This window comes from Pantherophis guttatus, chromosome 11 (assembly GCF_059756535.1).
Source record: "Pantherophis guttatus breed Tessera chromosome 11, ASM5975653v1, whole genome shotgun sequence".
Classification (NCBI taxonomy): Eukaryota; Metazoa; Chordata; class Lepidosauria; order Squamata; family Colubridae; genus Pantherophis; species Pantherophis guttatus.
The window spans coordinates 11,242,867-11,260,360 of record NC_142073.1 but is presented as its reverse complement, the minus strand read 5'-3'; the positions used below and the strand labels follow the sequence as shown (position 1 = coordinate 11,260,360).

Here is a 17,494-nt window from a genome sequence, read left to right as displayed (position 1 = left end):
AATGCTGACAGTAGGATCTTTTGCTTGCATAGGGGGTTGGACTAGATTCTAGAAGACCTCCAAGGTCCTTTCTAACTCTGTGATTCTATTATCCTGATCCTGATACTCCACAAAGTTAGCCGAGCAGCCAACAACTGATGATTTGAAGCAGTTGCATTGATTTTTCAGGTAAGGAGGCAGACAAACAGTCAGATCAATAGACACGCAACATTAAGAAACCAAACACCCTATTTATTGTGAATCAAGAAGCATTTTATTATTTCATTAAACCTGAACCCGAGAATGCAGCCTGTTATGGAGAAAGCAAGATCAATATTACTTTCATCAATGGTTTCATTCTGTGAGGTTTTCAAACAAGATCTGATTTGTTCTTTGTTTTTTTTAAAAAAAATAGATTTACCAACTTGTTTATAAGCTTCTTTTTCAAGACGGGAAGCAAAGGAAACATCCTTTAGATGAGTAAACAGTCACCACTGAAAATGCCAGAAATGTACCCCCTCACAATCTTAAGGCAGTAAAACATGACCTGAGCCTTTGGGTGATGGCCAATCATCTTTTTTCCCCCCACTGTTTTCCAAAGAACTGGACAAAGGAGCCAAGTAACTTACATAACCCAGAGTGGAAGGATTGGAGGCCAGCTAGGATTGGATGAGATTTAACTGGATTGAGCACAATACGGTTTGTTAGTCGGGTCTAAGCTGACAAGAGAGATGGAACAACTGAATCCACACAGCATTCTGGTGACCGGGGCCAATCGGGGACTTGGCTTGGAGTTAGTCAGGCAGCTGGTGGAGAAGAGCAACCCCCCAAAATGGATCTTTGCCACTTGCCGGGACCCAGTGGGACCCCGTGCTCAGGTGAGACCTGGGATGCTTTCAGTTTTAGTGGGAAGAATTAGGTTTTGTTTTTTTTTCCTTTAAGGGTAAGTCACTTGTCTCCTAGATGGTCGTGCTGGGAACATGATAGAATTAGGCATGATGGAGATAAAGAAATTATATCAATCAGAATAGAGCTGGAAGGACCTTGGAGGTCTTCTAGTCCAAGATCCTGACCTATACCATTTCAGGTAGTTGTTTGTTCAGTCTTTTCTTAAAAACCTCCAGTGATGAAGGCAAGCTGTTCCACCGGTTAATTGTTCTCACGGTTAGGAAGTTTCTCCTTAGTTCTAGGTTGCTTCTCTCTTTGATTAGTTTCCATCCATCGTTTCTTCTCTTGCCTTCTGCTGCTTTGGAAAATAAGTTGACCCTCTCTTCTTTGTGGCAGCTCCTCAGATAATGGAATGCTGTTATCATATCCCCCCTAGCAGGGGTGAAATCCAGAAGGTTCTGACAGGTTCTGGAGAACCGGTAGCGGACATTTTGAGCAGTTTGGAGAACTGGCAAATACCACCTTTGGCTGGCCCAAGAGTGGAGTGGGAATGGAGATTTTGCAATATCCTTCCCCCAAGAGTGGGAGGGAATGGGGATTTTGCGGTATCCTTCCCCTGGAGTGGGGTGGGAATGAAGATTTTGCAGTATCCTTCCCCTGCCACGCCCACCAAGCCAGACCCACCAAGCCACGCCCACAGAACCGGTAGTAAAAAAAATTGGATTTCACCACTGCCCCCTAGTCTTTCTTTTCTCTAGACTAGCCAAACCCAATTTCTGCAACTGTTCTTTATATGTTTTAGTCCCCAAGCCCTTAATCATCTTAGTTGCTCTTCTTTGCACTTTTTCCAAAGTCTCAGCATCTATTTTGAATCTCTCCCTCCCGCTCGATTAGCCAAAATGTTCCCAGGACTCTCCCCAAATTGTTGGAAGTGTGGGGAGATAGGTGCTTACTATCACGTATGGTGGACCTGCCCTAAGGTAATCGAATTTTGGAGATTTATACAGAGGTGGATATTAGAAATCACGGGATATAAATTACAATTGAAACCAGAATATTATCTATTAAATATTAGGCCAGATAAGATAGGCACGAATATATGGTGTCTGATTACATATATCACAACCACAGCAAGAATATGTTTTGCTGAACATTGGAAGGGGAAAGACCTACCGGCTGAAGATTTGATTTTGGGAAAAATTATCGAATATGCGGAAGCTGACAGGTTAACAAAAATTTTGAGAGATCAAAAGGATTCCGTATATTTTCAATGTTGGGACCAATGGTATATCTGGTTGAATAATAGAATAAAAAAAGGTTAGTGTAGTTTTTATTTTTTATTTGTATATCTTGACTGAAGTTAATATACTGTGTAAAGCTCCCATCGCGATCTGTGTTTAAAATAAAAGCCTTGATAGTACAGTGGTTTAGTGCACCCTGTTATTAACACAGCTGCCTGCAATTTCTGCTGGTTCAAATCTCTCCAAGGCTCAAGGTTGACTCAGCCTTCCATCCTTTCTAAGGTAGGTGAAATGAGGACCCAATTTGTGGGGGCAATAAGCTGACTTTGTATAAAATATACAAAAGAATGAAGGCTATTGCTTAACGCATTGTAAGCCGCCCTGAGTCTCCGGAGAAGGGCGGCATATAAATCAAATTAAAAAAAAAAAAAAGGGAAAGCGCCCTTCTAGCACCCGCCTCCCTGGCAAAGGTGAAGCTGAAGCAGGCAGGGGCCACGTGGGGCTCCTCCGATGGCCTCCCCACCCCTGCCCCGCTCGGGGGTGGCCCATACACAAGGTGTGAGTATAGGTTGAGTTTGGCATTTCACCTTCCTGCCTTTTGTGAACTTTTGGCTGCATGCAACGAAAGCAGCAGAAGCAGTAGAAGTCTTTCTTTCTCTCCCCTAAACTCCGCCAGAAATGAGTTTTTGTGAGACTCATCGTGCCGGCACTGCCTTTTGGAGCAGGACTCTGCAAGGGTTGTTGTGCTATTGCGTGCACGAATGGCAGCACCGCTGCAAGGTTCGACATACCAGCACAGTTGGTGTCCTGCCGCTCATGGCTGCACTGGTATATTGAAACTGGTGACTGGGGAAGGGAAGGGCTGCCAATGGTGGGTTGCCCCCAGTTTGGACTAGTACAAAAGAACTGGTAGTAAAACCAGCAGGAGGCTCCGCCCACTGACCTGGACGTCATCAGAAATGATCTGCATATGCACAGAAGAGCGCGTGCACACGCAAGCGAAGCACGTGCGTGCGTGCAGGATGCGACCTGGTGGCAAAGGTAAGTAGAACACATCCTTGAGGGCTGCCTCCTGTGCTGGCCACACCCACACCATTCATTAGGGCTTATTTTGGGGGTAGGGCATATATTAGTCCCACCCCAAAAAAATTGGCCTATTTTTTGAATAGGTTGTATTTTCGGGAAAACACGGTATTGATAGCCAAATCTGGCCCTAGGTTCTGCCTCAGTTTACCTGTCTAATAAGCAACGGAATCAGAAGATCATTTAAAAGCAATTTATTAGAGTACCCCGATAATGTGGAATCTCCCTATGAAAAAGGACAGCCTCATTCCTTTTTTCTAGTTTTTTATAGTTAGCACAATAAAGAAAATGCAGGAGGAAAATTGATTGGCTCATTTCTTCCAACATCAGAAAGGAAGCTTTTTCAAGCATTGGACAATCAGATTTTCAGGCTAAACCCAACCCACTCCTTAAGGTGTCCCAGCTTCTCATCTCCTTTTTCTGGAGGGATTTGATGGATTTCATTGCTTTTAGAGTGTTGAAAGAAATGTCCATCTGGGTTCAGTTCCAAGTGGGGAGAAAGACACAGGAAACATGGAGACTATTTGGAAAGATGGTTTAATGGTGGACAGGACCACATGGTTTGAGGTAACTGGATAGCTGACCATCTGGAGAGTGAGATATATTTATACCCTCTCTTGGGCTTTGAACTTGCCGCCTGTTCCTGTGAAAGAAATGTATTCTGATTGGTTGTCAGACTCACATGGGGCAATGCAGGGGTAACTTTGTAGGTTGTCTTGCATCCCAGACTTGGTTGAATGGGTGATGTAATCTTTCGAGGTGCCATGTGGTGAGATGGGTTGAGGGCTAATCCTATTATGTCCTGAGGGTGAAGGTCTTTTGTGTTGTAGATAAGCTGGCCCAGCCTTTTTTTTTTTTTAATTTGATTTATATGCCACCCTTCTTCGGAGACTCAGGGTGGCTTACAATGCGTTAAGCAATAGCCTTCATACTTTTGTATATTTATACAAAGTCAGCTTATTGCCCCCACAAACTGGGTCCTTAATTTACCTACTTTAGAAAGGATGGAAGGCTGAGTCAATCTTGAGCCTGGTGAGATTCGAACTTACAGTAATTGCAGACAGCTGGTGTTAATCACAATGCTATCAGTCTGCTGAGCCACCAGGCCCAGTGGTGGCCTGGTCCTGTAGATAGGATGGCCCAGTCTTTCTGGGGCTATTAACAAAGGTGGGGGCTGCTTTCCAAGAGCATATATCTCCTTTTCTCATCCAGGGAGGTATAATATTCTGCCTTTTTAGTATTTCCTAGAATATTTCATTCTTCTAGGAGAGCGGTGGGTGCTAACTTCCTACAAGAGCTTTTGCTCTGAGCAGAAAACAGATAAGATATCCTTGAAATAAAAACATTCCCACTGAACTGAGCCGAAGAGAAACAAACAACTGATTAGAAATGGGGGAGAAAAAAAGGAAGGAATGTGCTGTGTTTCAAGATTGGACAAAGTCCCAGGGGTGGGGGGCGTTTGTGAAAACCCTCTTTCCTGATTTCCTTCAAAAAAATTGTTTGCAAATGACGTAACTTGAGTGGAATGACTAGGAGTGAACGGAGAGTTGAGGCAATATTTAAGGGAGCGCCTAAAAGTCGTTTTTTGGTTAGCCTGGGCTGTCAAGAGAGATGGAACAACTGAATCCGCACAGCATTCTGGTGACCGGTTCCAATCGGGGACTTGGCTTGGAGCTGGTCAGGCAGCTGGTACAGAAGAGTAACCCCCCAAAATGGATCTTTGCCACTTGCCGGGACCCAGCTGGATCTGGTGCTCAGGTGAGGCCTGAAATGCCTTCAGCCCTGAGTCGGAAGAACACAGATTTTTTTTTCTTTAACGGAAATTTGCTTGTCTCCTAGGTGGTGACAGTGCAGGCAAGGTTGGAGATAAAGATATACCAGAGTTTGTTAAATGAAGACTGGTTATATTTAAAATGTTTTTAGGATGCTTCTCTTCGCAGAATTCGGGAGAGGAGATTAATGGAGAGACTAATTTCTCCAGTCAATTGATTGGAAGATACTTACCGTGTTTTCCCGAAAATAAGACCCTGTCTTATATTTTTTTGAACCCTGAAATAAGCGCTTGGCCTTATTTTCGGGGAGGTCTTATTGTTTTGGGGCGCATGGAGCAAGATGGGGCTCCTCTTGCCATCTTACCTGATTTCCAGCTCTGTGTTTAAATATTTTCAGGGAGGGCTTATTTTCAGGAGGAGGCTTATTTTAGCACATGTGCTCAAAAGCCCGATTGGGCTTATTATCAGGGGATGTCTTATTTTCGGGGAAACAGGGTACAAAGGCTGCATCTTTGCAAATTTTGAGAACCCGTGTCAGATTTCATCACCTTTTGTTTTAAATACTTATCCCATTTCAAATAAGCCATTTGCAAAATGTGCTGCTCCAGGTAAATGTGTGGATTTTTTTCCTCCCCTTTTAGGATCTGAAGAATTTGGCTGCTGAACACCCGCAAATTGTCATCATCGCATTGGGTATGTCTCCTGAAAATCCCTTTGGTTCTTTAGCTGAGAGGGAGAATGCTGAAATTCAGCAACACACTAGATCAGTGATGGCTAATCTTTTTGCCATTGCGTGCCAGGAGGGGGGTGGGAGAAGTTCACGCGCATGCATGCCCACACCCATAATGCCCAAACCCATAAGAGGCTCTGGAGGCTAGGGACCGCAAAAAAGTCACTTCCTGTCCCACCGGGAGTTGAGAAATGGGCCGTTTTAGGCCTCTGGAGGGGCTCTGAGTGGGTGGGGAAGGCTGTTTTTGCCTTCCCCAGATGCATAGAGAGGATCTGGAGCCAGGTGAGAAGGAAAAATGGGCCTTCCTCAGCCCCCCAGGCGCTCTGGAGGCAGGAAACAGCCTGTTTCCCTACTTCTGGTGGGCCCAGAAGGCCCGAAAATTAGCTGGCCAGCACACACATGCGTGCCAGAGCTGAGCTGGCGTGCCCACTGATATGGCTACCATAGGTTCGCCATCATGGCACTAGATCATGCCAAGAAAGCATTAATTCCCTCAGAGCAGATAAACATTGCCTTGCCTTACAATTGATACAGGTAGTCCTTGACATGTAACCGCAACTGTGCCCAACATTTCTGTTGTTAAGTGAGACAGTTGTTAAAGTGAGTTTTTGCCCCATTTTACTACCCTTCTTGCCACAGTTATTAAATGAGTCATCACGGTTAATAAGTTAGGTAACACGCTCATCAACTGAATCTGGCTTCCCCATTGATTTTACTTGTCAAAAACGTTGCAAAAGGAGATCCCATGACTTTGGGACACCGCAATGGTCGTAAGTATGAGTCAGTTGCCCAGCATCTGAATTTTGATCACGTGATCATGGGGGTGCTACAAAAGTCGTAACTGTAAAAGTGAAGTCAGTTTAAAAGTTTGCATAACCAATAAGGGTGATGATCCACCTAACTGCCCCAATCAGCCTTTGGCTTAGAGATGCTACTACGTGCAACATTTTATTAATTAATACAAGGTTGCAATTGTTGTGTTTTAGCCATTCAGTCTCATCTGAGTCACATAATTTTCTGATCAACATTTCTGTATCTCCTACTTAACGTAAGTTCCTCCTCATATCATCAGTGAAGGCACTGAACCTTCTTGGTTTCTGCTAATCTTTTCCATTGCGGTTTATAGCCTGCGTGTCATAAATTGGTGTGGTTATTTTACTGCAATAACTCACGCTTATTTGATAATGATTTGTTGGGTGAATTGCAATTTCATAGGCATATTATGACAGGTTAAGCTGTAAATCAAGAGTTACAAATATTACGTCAAACTATTTACTAAGTCTGCACTACTATTAATCTTGTCATCGTTCCTATCACCCATCTCCTCCCACCTGTGATTGTATGACTGTAACCTTGTTGCTGGTATCCTTACAATTTATACTGACTGTTTCCTAATATGATTTGATTGCTTATTTGTTCCCTGTGACTATCATTAAGTGCTGTACCTTATGATTCTTGATGAATGTGTCTTTTCTTTTATGCACACTGAGAGCGTATGCACCAAGACAAATTCCTTGTGTGTCCAGTCACACTTGGCCAATAAAGAATTCTATTCTATTCTATTCTATTCTATTCTATTCTATTCTATTCTATTCTATTCTATTCTATTCTACTCTACCCTACCCTACCCTACCCTACCCTACCCTACCCTACCCTACCCTACCCTACCCTACTCTATTCTATACCACCCAGAGTCACTGTGGAATTAATTGTTTCAGGCAAAAATCTAGAAATGGTGTTGGATCTCCTGCCAAACAATGAAACAAATATTTTGCTAGGTAGATATTCTGGGTAATTAATATCCAAGCATAAACTCGGCACATTCCAACATTGGATAAATATAACGAGCAAATAGGCGCTGTAACTTTCTAATCTTTTAAATGGCTTTCTAGAGTTATTTCATCTCATCAAAGCAATAAAAAAGTAATATGCATATGCCTGTGTTAATGAAGTGATGTAAGATTAAAAGTGAAGGAAGGAGACAAAGATGGAATCAGGCATAGTAGTAAAGGCTCCCGGTGATGAGGTAGGCAACTTTCTATATGACCTCCATGGTCTACATAAATCATTTATGGATGTATTCTTCAATACTAACTTAAACCAGATCAGCTGGCACACCAGAGTGATTTTCTCAGCAGAACATGGCTTAAATAAGCCATGGCTTCCTGGAAGGTTTCCTCTCGTCTACGTAAATTCCTTATTGGATTCCCATCAATGAGCATTTCAAAAATGATCAACCAACCACTTTTCTTGGCAGTAATGAGACTAATCATCCTTATCCTCTTTTAACAACCCCATAATCCCTTGCGGGATAGAGTCTGGGCAACTGAATGGAGCTCAATGTTTACTGGGCAGATGCCCTTCCTGTCACCAAAGCGTAGTTCTTTTTTTCAGCAGATATATTCTCAGTGTGCCCAGAGAGAGAAATATCTGCCTCTACCTAGGATCGAACTCACAGCCTCCTGATTGTGAGGCGAGAGCTCCACCTCTAGGCCACCATACCACTCAGTAATGAGACTAATTTCCCCTTTAAAAAAATTTTCAGGAAAATACCGTGGAATTCAGTAGGACCGAACCATTGTATGGTGTATAAAGCCTGATACGGGATCATGCACATTTATTTTTCCTCCTGTAGACACAAATGATCCATGCAGCGTGAAGGATGCTGCAGCTAAAGTCACAGAACATCTAAAGGGAGCTGGACTGAACCTGCTGGTTAACAATGCAGGGATTTTAAAACTGAGCACCATAGAGACAGAAACACCAGAAAACATGTCGGAGGTATACAAAACCAACGTCATTGGGCCCATGATCGTCAGTCAGGTAATATATTGTCCATTTATGGGGGGAAATTGGCTATTTGGATGGAAAGGTTATGCAGAACAGATATTAGGTAGTTTAGATTTTGTCCTCGACTAAAAAACTCTGTGTTGATGATAGATTTTTGTCCACTGACTTTGGGCCACTCCCTCCCTCTCAAACCCAAAAACCTACCTCACACAATTGTGAGATTAAAAAGCTAAACTAGGAGCCCCTAAACAGAGCATAAACACATGAAATTAAAAACAAAATTGCCTCATAGTTGCACAATCAAAAGATATTTGATAGACTACGGATATCATCATCATCTTTTAACCACCCCATAATCCCTTGTGGGATGGAGTCTGGGCAACTGAATGGAGCCAAATGTTTACTGGCCGGATGCCCTTCCTGTCACCAATGCGGAGTTTTGTTCAGCAGATATATTCCCAATGTGCCCAGAGAGAGAAATATCTATGGGATTGAATTTATAGCCTCCTGATTGTGAGGCGAGAGCTCCACCTCTAAGCCATCGCACCACTCTTGATAGTCTATGGATATAGTAAGAATGAAACGATTGGGTTAGTTGGAACCAGGGGTGAAATGCTACCGGTTTGCTATGGTTCGGGCGAACCAGTAGTGGTAAAAACTACTGGTTCGGGTGAACCAGTAGTAAAAAATGCTTTAAAAAGGTTTAAAAAAGGTTCCGACAATCACAGCTGTGCTGCGTGATTGTCGGAACCTTTTTTTTTTTACTTTTTAAAAGCAGCTTTACTACCTATTCGCCAGAACTAGTAGTAAAAAAAATGCTTTAAAAAATAATAATAAAAAGATTCTGACAATCACGTGGCCCAGCTGTGATCGTCGGAACCTTTTAAAAAAAATTTTAAAGCACTTTTTACTAACTATTCTCCCAAACTGGTAGTAAAAAAATGCTTTAAAAACATTTTTTTAAAAAAGTTGGCCACGCCCACCCAGTTACATGACACCCCCCCCCACCAAGCCATGCCCACAGAACCGATAGCAACAAATTTTACATTTCACTACTGGTTGGGACAGAGATGAAGGTGGGATGGATCTATTTGATCTCTTCTGACATTTCTTGGGGAGCAGCTGAAGGATTCTTCTGGAGCTTTGCATCATGAAATTTCGTTAGTTAGGAGATACGTTGGTGCCCTTCATTTGTCTGGGGTTTTTTTTTTTCCTCTTCCCTCCTCCAGGCGTTCCTTCCCTTGCTAAGGAAAGCATCCCAAAAAAGTCCCCAGAAAGGCATGAGCTGCAACAAAGCAGCCATCCTCAACGTAACTAGCGAGTGTGGCTCCATGACAAACCTCTTCGGCTGGAACCTGAATGAGGTGATCTCTTATCGTTGCAGCAAGGTAAGGGAAGGGCTTTTGTTACGATTAGTGTTAAGGATGACAATTGCAATTTCACCTTCAGACAAACAACACGGAGCCCACGGATTTCCGCTGCTGAGCGAGACAGTTGTTCGTTGAGCTTTGTCCCATTTTATGACCTTCCTTGCCAGAATTGTTAAGTGAATCATTGAAGCGGTTGAGTTAGTAACACGGCTTCCCCGTTGACTTTGCTTGTCAGAAGGTTGCATCAGATCACATGACCCTGGGATGCGGCAACCGTCATGAGAAAAAGCCGGTTGCCAAGCATTCAAAGTTTGACCGCGTGGCCACGAGGATGCTGCAACAGTTGTGTGAAAAACGGTCATAAGTCCCTTTTTTTAAAATAACTTTGAATGGTCACTAAACGAGTAATTGTAAGTCAAGGACTACCTACAGTTTCATTTCAAATGCCTCTCAGATCTATGGGAAAAATCTGTAAAAACCAATCCTTTGTATGCTGCTAATCTAGATTCATGATATACAAGCTATTTGTTGTGGCCTGTTGGCTGCCGGCCCCTCCAGCAGCCGAATCAGAGGAGGAGGAGGAGGAGGAGACATGGGGGTCAGGGTCAGTATCAAGGCAACCTGAGAGCTCCGAGGGAGAAGAGGAAATGGAGCTGGCAGAGACAGAGAGAGAGAGGCAGAGCCTGGGCCGTCCATCAGCCCTTAGATGGAGAGTCAACAGCCCCCATGTCTGGAGGTGGCTGATGAGGAAGTGGAGGAACAGCTGGGTCCAGCGCCTGATACCCGGATGTGCAGAAGGCAGAGAAGAGGAGAGCAGTGGAAATCTATGGGCCGGTCCTTAGGATGGAAAAGCTACCACTGCTAGCAAAGCCCCACCCTAGCTCTGGGGATAAAAGGCAGGGGGCAGAGATGAATAGATGTAGCAGACAACTATTCATCTTCGGGGCAGCTTGTTAGCCTGCGGTGAGACAGAAACTTTTGGCCAGGGCTGCCGGCACTCCTAATAAAGGAATCTTTGAGTTATTGGTCATTTTTCAGAACAAGAGATGTGTGCAAATGGTAGATCCCTCTGGAGAAATAAGTTCAATACGTGGCCCATGACTTTTAAAAAATTTGATTTGGCCACGCCCACCAAGCCACACTCACAGAACCAGTAATAAAAATATTTGGATTTCACAACTGGTAGTAGCCCAATTCTTTCTCTAGTTCTTTCCTTAGGGACTGAGGGTCCCATTCTTTTAAGCCAGGCTTAATGTTTGTTTAGCTTATACTTAGCCCTACATTTATCTCTCTACCCTGGAATGTGCAGCAGTTTGGAGCTTCCTAATAATTTCTCCTTTTGCAGAGATATTTCTTAGCCTCCTTAGTCCTTATCAGTCCAGAGAAGGGAGGGAGAAAGCAATTACTCATGGCTGACTGTAGTTGCCCACGACCTTTGGAAAGCTTATGACACTGAAGCAATGTCAATCTGAAGCCATCTTCTGTTGGACCCATTCCATCACAGCTTCGGAGTTTCATTGCCCGTGTCATCCAACATTTTAGGTTCAGTTTTGCCTGTTGCGTGCACAAGTGGCATCTCCTTCAGGTCTTCAACTCAGCTTCCTTTCTCTCTTCCATCAACACCTACACCCAGTGCCTTCAGTGCTTCTCTTTCACCACTCTGCATACAGGTGGAGTCTTTTCATGTCTGAAAGTCCCACGGGATATTTGATTTATTTAGTTAGTTAGTTTGTCAAACATGTACAAGACAACAGGTATAAGTATAAACATGGACATGAACACAGAAAATGAGTACAAACAAATGGGGACAGTAGTAGTGGTGGGTTGCCCCCAGTTCACACCAGTTCTATAGAACTGGTAGTAAAACTGGTGGGAGGCTCCGCCCACCGACCCCGACATCATCAAAATGCTTCTGCACATGCACAGAAGAGCATGTACATGAGCAAGGTGCGCGCGCAGGCAGCCCCATTGCAAACTGGTAGTAAAGGTAAGTAGAACCCACCCCTGGAAAGTAGGACAAGGACAGTAGGCATGCTGGTGCGCTTATGCACGCCCCCTTTACGGACCTCTTAGGAATGGGGTGAGGTCCACGGTAGACAGTTTAAGGTTGAAGCTGTGAGGGTTTGAGGATGTAACAATGGAGTCAGGTAGAGCATTCCAGGCATTGACGACTCTGTTGCTGAAGTTGTATTTTCTGCAATCGAGTTTGGAGCAGTTTACCTTGAGTTTGTATCTATTGTTTGCCCGTGTATTTTTGAGGTTGAAGCTGAAGTAGTCATTGACAGGTCGGATATTGTAGCAGACAATTTTGTGTACTATTCTTAGGTCAGACCATAGGTGGCATAGTTCCAGGTTGTCCAAGCCCAAAATTCTTCTCGTGAAATACCTCTGGACTCGCTCAATTGTATTAATGTCTGATATACAGTGTGGATTCCAGGCAGACGAGCTGTATTCGAGAATTGGTCTGGCAAAGGTTTTGTATGCCCTAGTTTGCAGTACAGTGTTACCGGAGAAGAAGCTTCACAAAATTAGGTAAACAATTCTTAATGCCTTTTTGGCAATGCTGTTACAGTGAGCTCTGTGGCTTAGATCGTTTGAGATGAGTATTCCTAGGTCCTTGACAGAGTCAGGATACGAAGCTATGAAGAAGGAAAACTCACATTAGCAACTCAGAGTTTTGCCTTCTGTCAGTGTACGGGGAAGTTGGGGTGGAGGGGAGACTGGATGCAATTCAACTACATGTTTTCAGCAAGAAACAAGAAATATCCAATTTGTTGTTTCCAAAGGGATGTCCTGAAAGAAAAGTTCATAGCCCACACAAAGAGCTTTCTATGACCCCACGTTCCAAAGCAGAAAATAAAAAGACATAAAACATTATTATGGTTTGCATGTTTAAGAATTGAGAAAATAATGTAACAAATAGAGCAATGAGTGCTTTAAACTTGGCATAAACATCAGGCACACTTACTATTTGTAAAGCACTGTAACAAACACATTAAAATGAGAGCACAGATTGCTGGGGCAATATGCATACACTGTACACAGGTCAGAGAGTGTTGTAAAGCACTAATGAGCAGTATATAAGTCTTAAGTGCTATTGCTATTAGTAGATGGTGGGAATGTTTTCTTAAGCTGTCAAGATAAAAGCAAAATATTGGAAATTTTCTGTAAATTGTCATAGCTTACAGGTGTGAAAATCCTTCCTTCCTTCCTTCCTTCCTTCCTTCCTCCCTCCCTCCCTCCCTCCCTCCCTCCCTCCCTCCCTCCTTTCCTCCCTCCCTTCTGCCAAGAAGGAGATGGTTGACTCAACTGTGATGGCAATAAGCAGACCTTTGGGGATACTGAAAATACTTTCAGGTGTACTACCGTGTTTCCCCGAAAATAAGACTGGGTCTTATATTAATTTTTGCTTCAAAAGACGCATTAAGTCTTATTTTCTGGTTAGGTCTTATTTTTGGGGAAATAGGGTACTAAATGCAGCCACCTGACTGACAATTTTAACTGGGGTTTATTTTGGGGGTAGGGCTTATATTACGAGCATCCTGAAAAATCAGGCTAGGGCTTATTTTCCAGTTGGATCTTATTTTCGGGGAAACGGTATCAAATATGATCTTAGGAGGAACCATAAGCTTTCCCTGCACAATACCTTTCACCAAACATGGCCAGAGAGAGAATGTGTACCTAGTAGGTTCACCTAAGGTCCTGGAACAGACATTCTGTTCCTTCTGTCAACCAATATGGAACCACTGCCAATAGGATTGAGGGAGGGGAAGAAGTGAGTCAGACCTGGGAGAAACGAGTGGGAGGAGGAGATGATAGCATATCTTTACCGATACATTAATGTTCTTATCTTCTGTAGGCCTTTGTGGGGTGTTCAACCTATTGCCCAAGCCAGACTTTCAGCTGCAGAAGCTACCTGTGAAAGGGGCTTGCAACCCCGAGAGCTCAGATGAACCCGCTTGTTTATTTTCTCTTCCTTTGTTTCCTTCTCAGTCTGCTCTGAACATGCTCACTCGATGCCAGTCCATGCACTTTGCCAAAGATGAGATTCTGTGCATTACATTGCACCCTGGGTGGGTGCAGACTGACATGGGAAACGAATTGGTAAGTGAACTGGAGGAAAAAAAAACTTCATACAACAATCAGAAAACAAGTGTGGGCAAGATTAATCGGATTAGGAGTGGAATCCTCTGAAGGTTTCTGAAATGTTTTGTTCCCACTGGATCATGCCATATGTGCTGTTTCTCCGGGGGATTGTTTGATAGATTTCTCAACTGGAAGCATTCCCAAGATTTCCTGAGGTGCTTTCAGGCCTGCTGGGGGTTTGCAGGGGTTCGGGAGAACCTCTAGCTAAGATTCTGTGCCATTCAGAGAACCCCCAAATCCCACTCCTGGCTGGCTCCGCCCACACCTCCTCTCCCAGGAGTCCCCTCGCCACACGGTCTGTTCCGGGTGCAGGTAAGTGCAGGGTGCGCGTGGAGGCTCAGAGAGGACGAAAAACGGGCCTACTGAAAGTTCGGGAAGTCCAGAAACAGGCTCATATTCGTCCTCCTGGAGGCTTGAGGAATGCCTCCAGAGCCCAGGGAGGGCAAAAAGCTCCTCCCCTGCTGTGGTGCAGGAGACCGACTAGGCCGCACCCACCATGGCCCAGCAACTAGGCAGAGAACCCCTTGCTAAAATTTTTGAACCCCACCCCTGGATACTTCAGACCATAAAGTAGTCTGTTTTATTGGAATACTGTGTGGGAAACACCTTGAACTCTTTGAAGTTTGGAAAATGTATTTACCGAAACCGCCAAACCACCCAAGTAACGTCATGACCTCAAAGGAAATGGTTCAGAATTATTCAGAATATTCCATCCCCAGATCAACAATTCTGCACAGCCCTAACAATCCCTATCCTTTCAGCGAACGCTGGAGTAATGCAAAGAGGTTAGCTGCATCCTGAAAACTAAATCTGCTTCTAATCTAGACAAAGATATGATTGCACAGTTGCCATAAAGAATTGACGGAAAAAGCATATGGCTTCCTTTTCCGGTTGCCATTCTCCTTAGGGTTTTTTTTCCCCTACTGCTTTTAAAATATTTTTTAAAATTTTAAAACAGCTGGAGAATGGGATCCAGATAGAATCTCATTCAGGACTGAGTTTCTGTTTTGATTGGCTGTTAAGCAGGGGTGAAATCCAGCAGGTTCTGACAGGTTCTGGAGAACCGGTAGCAGAAATTTTGAGCAGTTCGGAGAACCGGCAAATACCACCTCTGGCTGGCCCCAGAGTGGGGTGGGAATGGAGATTTTGCAATATCCTTCCCCCAGGAATGTGGAGGGAATGGGGATTTTGCAGTATCCTTCCCTTGCCACACCCACCAAGCCACGTCCACCAAGCCACGCCCACAGAACCGGTAGTAAAAAAAATTGGATTTCACCACTGGCTGTTAAGGAATTCACTGTCACTTGATGTTACCTAGGTTTTTAGATGTTCTTTTTTCCACTATGAACTTCTTTTATCTCTTGCCTGTTTTTTTTTTTTTTTCCTAGGGAATGCCCCCACTGACAATGGAACAGAGTTTGCGAGCTATTCTGAACACCCTTGGCCGTCTCTCTGAGAAAGATCATGGCACATTTATTAACTGGGAAGGGAATCTCATTCCCTGGTGAGACAACCAGGAATCTGAGCCACTGTATTGCAGAATAATGTTCTCATCAAAGGCAATGCAGCTTTATGTCTTTAATGCACCCTGTTTCCTGCTCTGGTGTTATGTGCTCCAATTCTCCCATTTTCTTTAGTTACTCTGTCTGGTGCCCATAAAACCTTGCTCACACAGGGTCTTTTCAGCCGTGTTTAATCCGATCTGATCTTCTAGGTGTCACTGCCGAAGACTGCAAAAGCGTCCACTTCTGTCTTGCAAGCTCAGGGGTCAGCAACCTGTGGCTCTGGAGCCGCATGTGGCTCTTTCACCTCTCTGCTGCAGCTCCCTGTCTGTCAAAATATGTGTCACAACCAACAATGTGTGACACTCACCGGCATGCAATTTATTGAGCTTTTCAACCCCTAGTAGGCCAACCATGGATAAATCCAAGAAAAGAAAAGTTTCAGAAGAAAACAGAACGTTTAATTCAACTACATATGCTAGTTTTGTGGCCGCTCAAGAAATAGTCAGGCACAGGAAAGGTTTTGTGGCTCCCGGTCTATGTGTATTTTAATTTGGTCTCTGACCGCAATAAAAGCTTACTTACTTACTTATCTTGTGGCTCCCGGTGTTTTCTTTTCTGTGGGAAATGGGTCCAAATGGCTCTTTGAGTGTTTAAGATTGCAGACCCCTGTACAAGCTGAAGATAATTCCCCCCACCCCCTGACCTCTGGAATCTAAACCACACTGATGGGAAATTCCTGACTTCATTGCAATTGGGAATAACGTTCTGGAAAGAGTAAACATTCCAGATTGAAGTCTTAGGGCAGAGAATTGGTTGGAGTGAGCTCTTGGGGCTACAACTTCAAGATAGGTTCAAATTTGACCCATCCGAAAGCCGTTTTTGCTGCCATGCCAGTCTGCTCTATTGAACGAAGAAGCAAAAGCTATGTTCAAAAAAGTATATATAAAAACACAGCCATTTTTGTATCAATTTTCAATGCAATACAATAAACCTTTAAAGCGATTAGTTTCTTAATTTTTTTTTTTTGAGAGAGAAATGTCATCTAATACTTTATTGACAAATGCATTTTCTTTCTGCAAAAAAACAAAACAAAACAAAAACACTTTAGCTTAGAGCAAAAGTGACCCAACATATATTTTGGGGTTTCTTGCAATGAATTAATTCCTACTTTCTATGCACTGAAGAAGAACATCTAGATAACAAATACGCTTTTAACTAACACGATGCTAATTACATACATAGGGGTATTTGTTATTCATTTACATTCATGCAGATTCTATGCCGTTGCACAGAGCAACCTTTTGCCCATTCATAAAGAAGAGTATCGGACAGAGATCACTGGCCACTGAGCTTTCAACTTCATAAACTCTTGATTACATAATTTTATACGCACAAGTATACTTGCTTACATAATACTCACAATTCTAGCATTGCCCTTCCAAAGATAAACACACAATTGGTTTGAGTTCTATGTTTCTATACCTGCTCTTAATGCATAGAAATGGCTGAACTGATCTTCTACCTTTTGAGTTTCTAGAAGAGGTGAAGCAAGAATTACTCTGGGTGGGCCTACAGGAACTTGACATACTGAAGAGAACATGTCCAGGCAATTTGGATGCAGAAGATCTTTTTAAAATATTGTTTTAATTTTCATTTAATCAACCTTTGTTTACATCCCTTTTTGGGGTTCTCTAAGACACTATGAAGAGGCAAAAGAAGAATGCTCCTTTAGGGTAATTGCCTGCCCATCAAATGATAATAATAGTTCAATCAACTTTGAGAACATTGAGTGTGTTGTCTACCAGGGCCATCTTCTAGAACAGGACTGAAGACATGACGTTATGGTGATTCTGGCAATTTCCAGGGCTTGGTTCACACAGTAAAATTGCTCTTCCAAAGTGTGCGTGGTAACCTCTAACAAATAGGAGATGTTTATACAACTCAGTGTAAGGGTATCAAAGTTGACACTATGGTCAAAAACCAAGTCATT

General features: G+C 43.4%; 1 protein-coding gene across 2 annotated transcripts; it reads left to right on the top strand.

Annotated features, from left to right (window-relative positions):
• Window positions 1-674: 674 nt before the first annotated feature.
• Window positions 675-16,504, top strand: LOC117670543 (uncharacterized). 2 transcript variants are annotated; one of them, XM_034425788.3, is made up of 6 exons: window positions 675-857; window positions 5,605-5,656; window positions 8,329-8,516; window positions 9,713-9,871; window positions 13,847-13,957; window positions 15,388-15,939. In XM_034425788.3, the coding sequence occupies exons 1-6, from the start codon at window positions 711-713 to the stop codon at window positions 15,505-15,507; spliced, it is 777 nt and encodes a 258-aa protein (XP_034281679.2). In that variant the 5' UTR covers window positions 675-710; the 3' UTR covers window positions 15,508-15,939. The 2 variants fall into 2 exon arrangements, with proteins under 2 accessions (XP_034281679.2, XP_034281680.2); XM_034425789.3 differs by lacking the exon at window positions 675-857 and adding an exon at window positions 4,608-4,949 and having other exon boundaries at window positions 15,388-16,504.
• The last annotated feature ends 990 nt before the right edge of the window (window positions 16,505-17,494 follow it).

Bases quoted from the DNA above. Each gene is read 5' to 3' on its own strand.
- LOC117670543 (XM_034425789.3), top strand. From the start codon at position 4,803: ATGGAACAACTGAATCCGCACAGCATTCTGGTGACCGGTTCCAATCGG. The intron at 4,950-5,604 runs GTGAGGCCTGAA...CTCCCCTTTTAG, and splicing joins CAGCTGGATCTGGTGCTCAG to GATCTGAAGAATTTGGCTGC. The intron at 8,517-9,712 runs GTAATATATTGT...TCCCTCCTCCAG, and splicing joins GGCCCATGATCGTCAGTCAG to GCGTTCCTTCCCTTGCTAAG.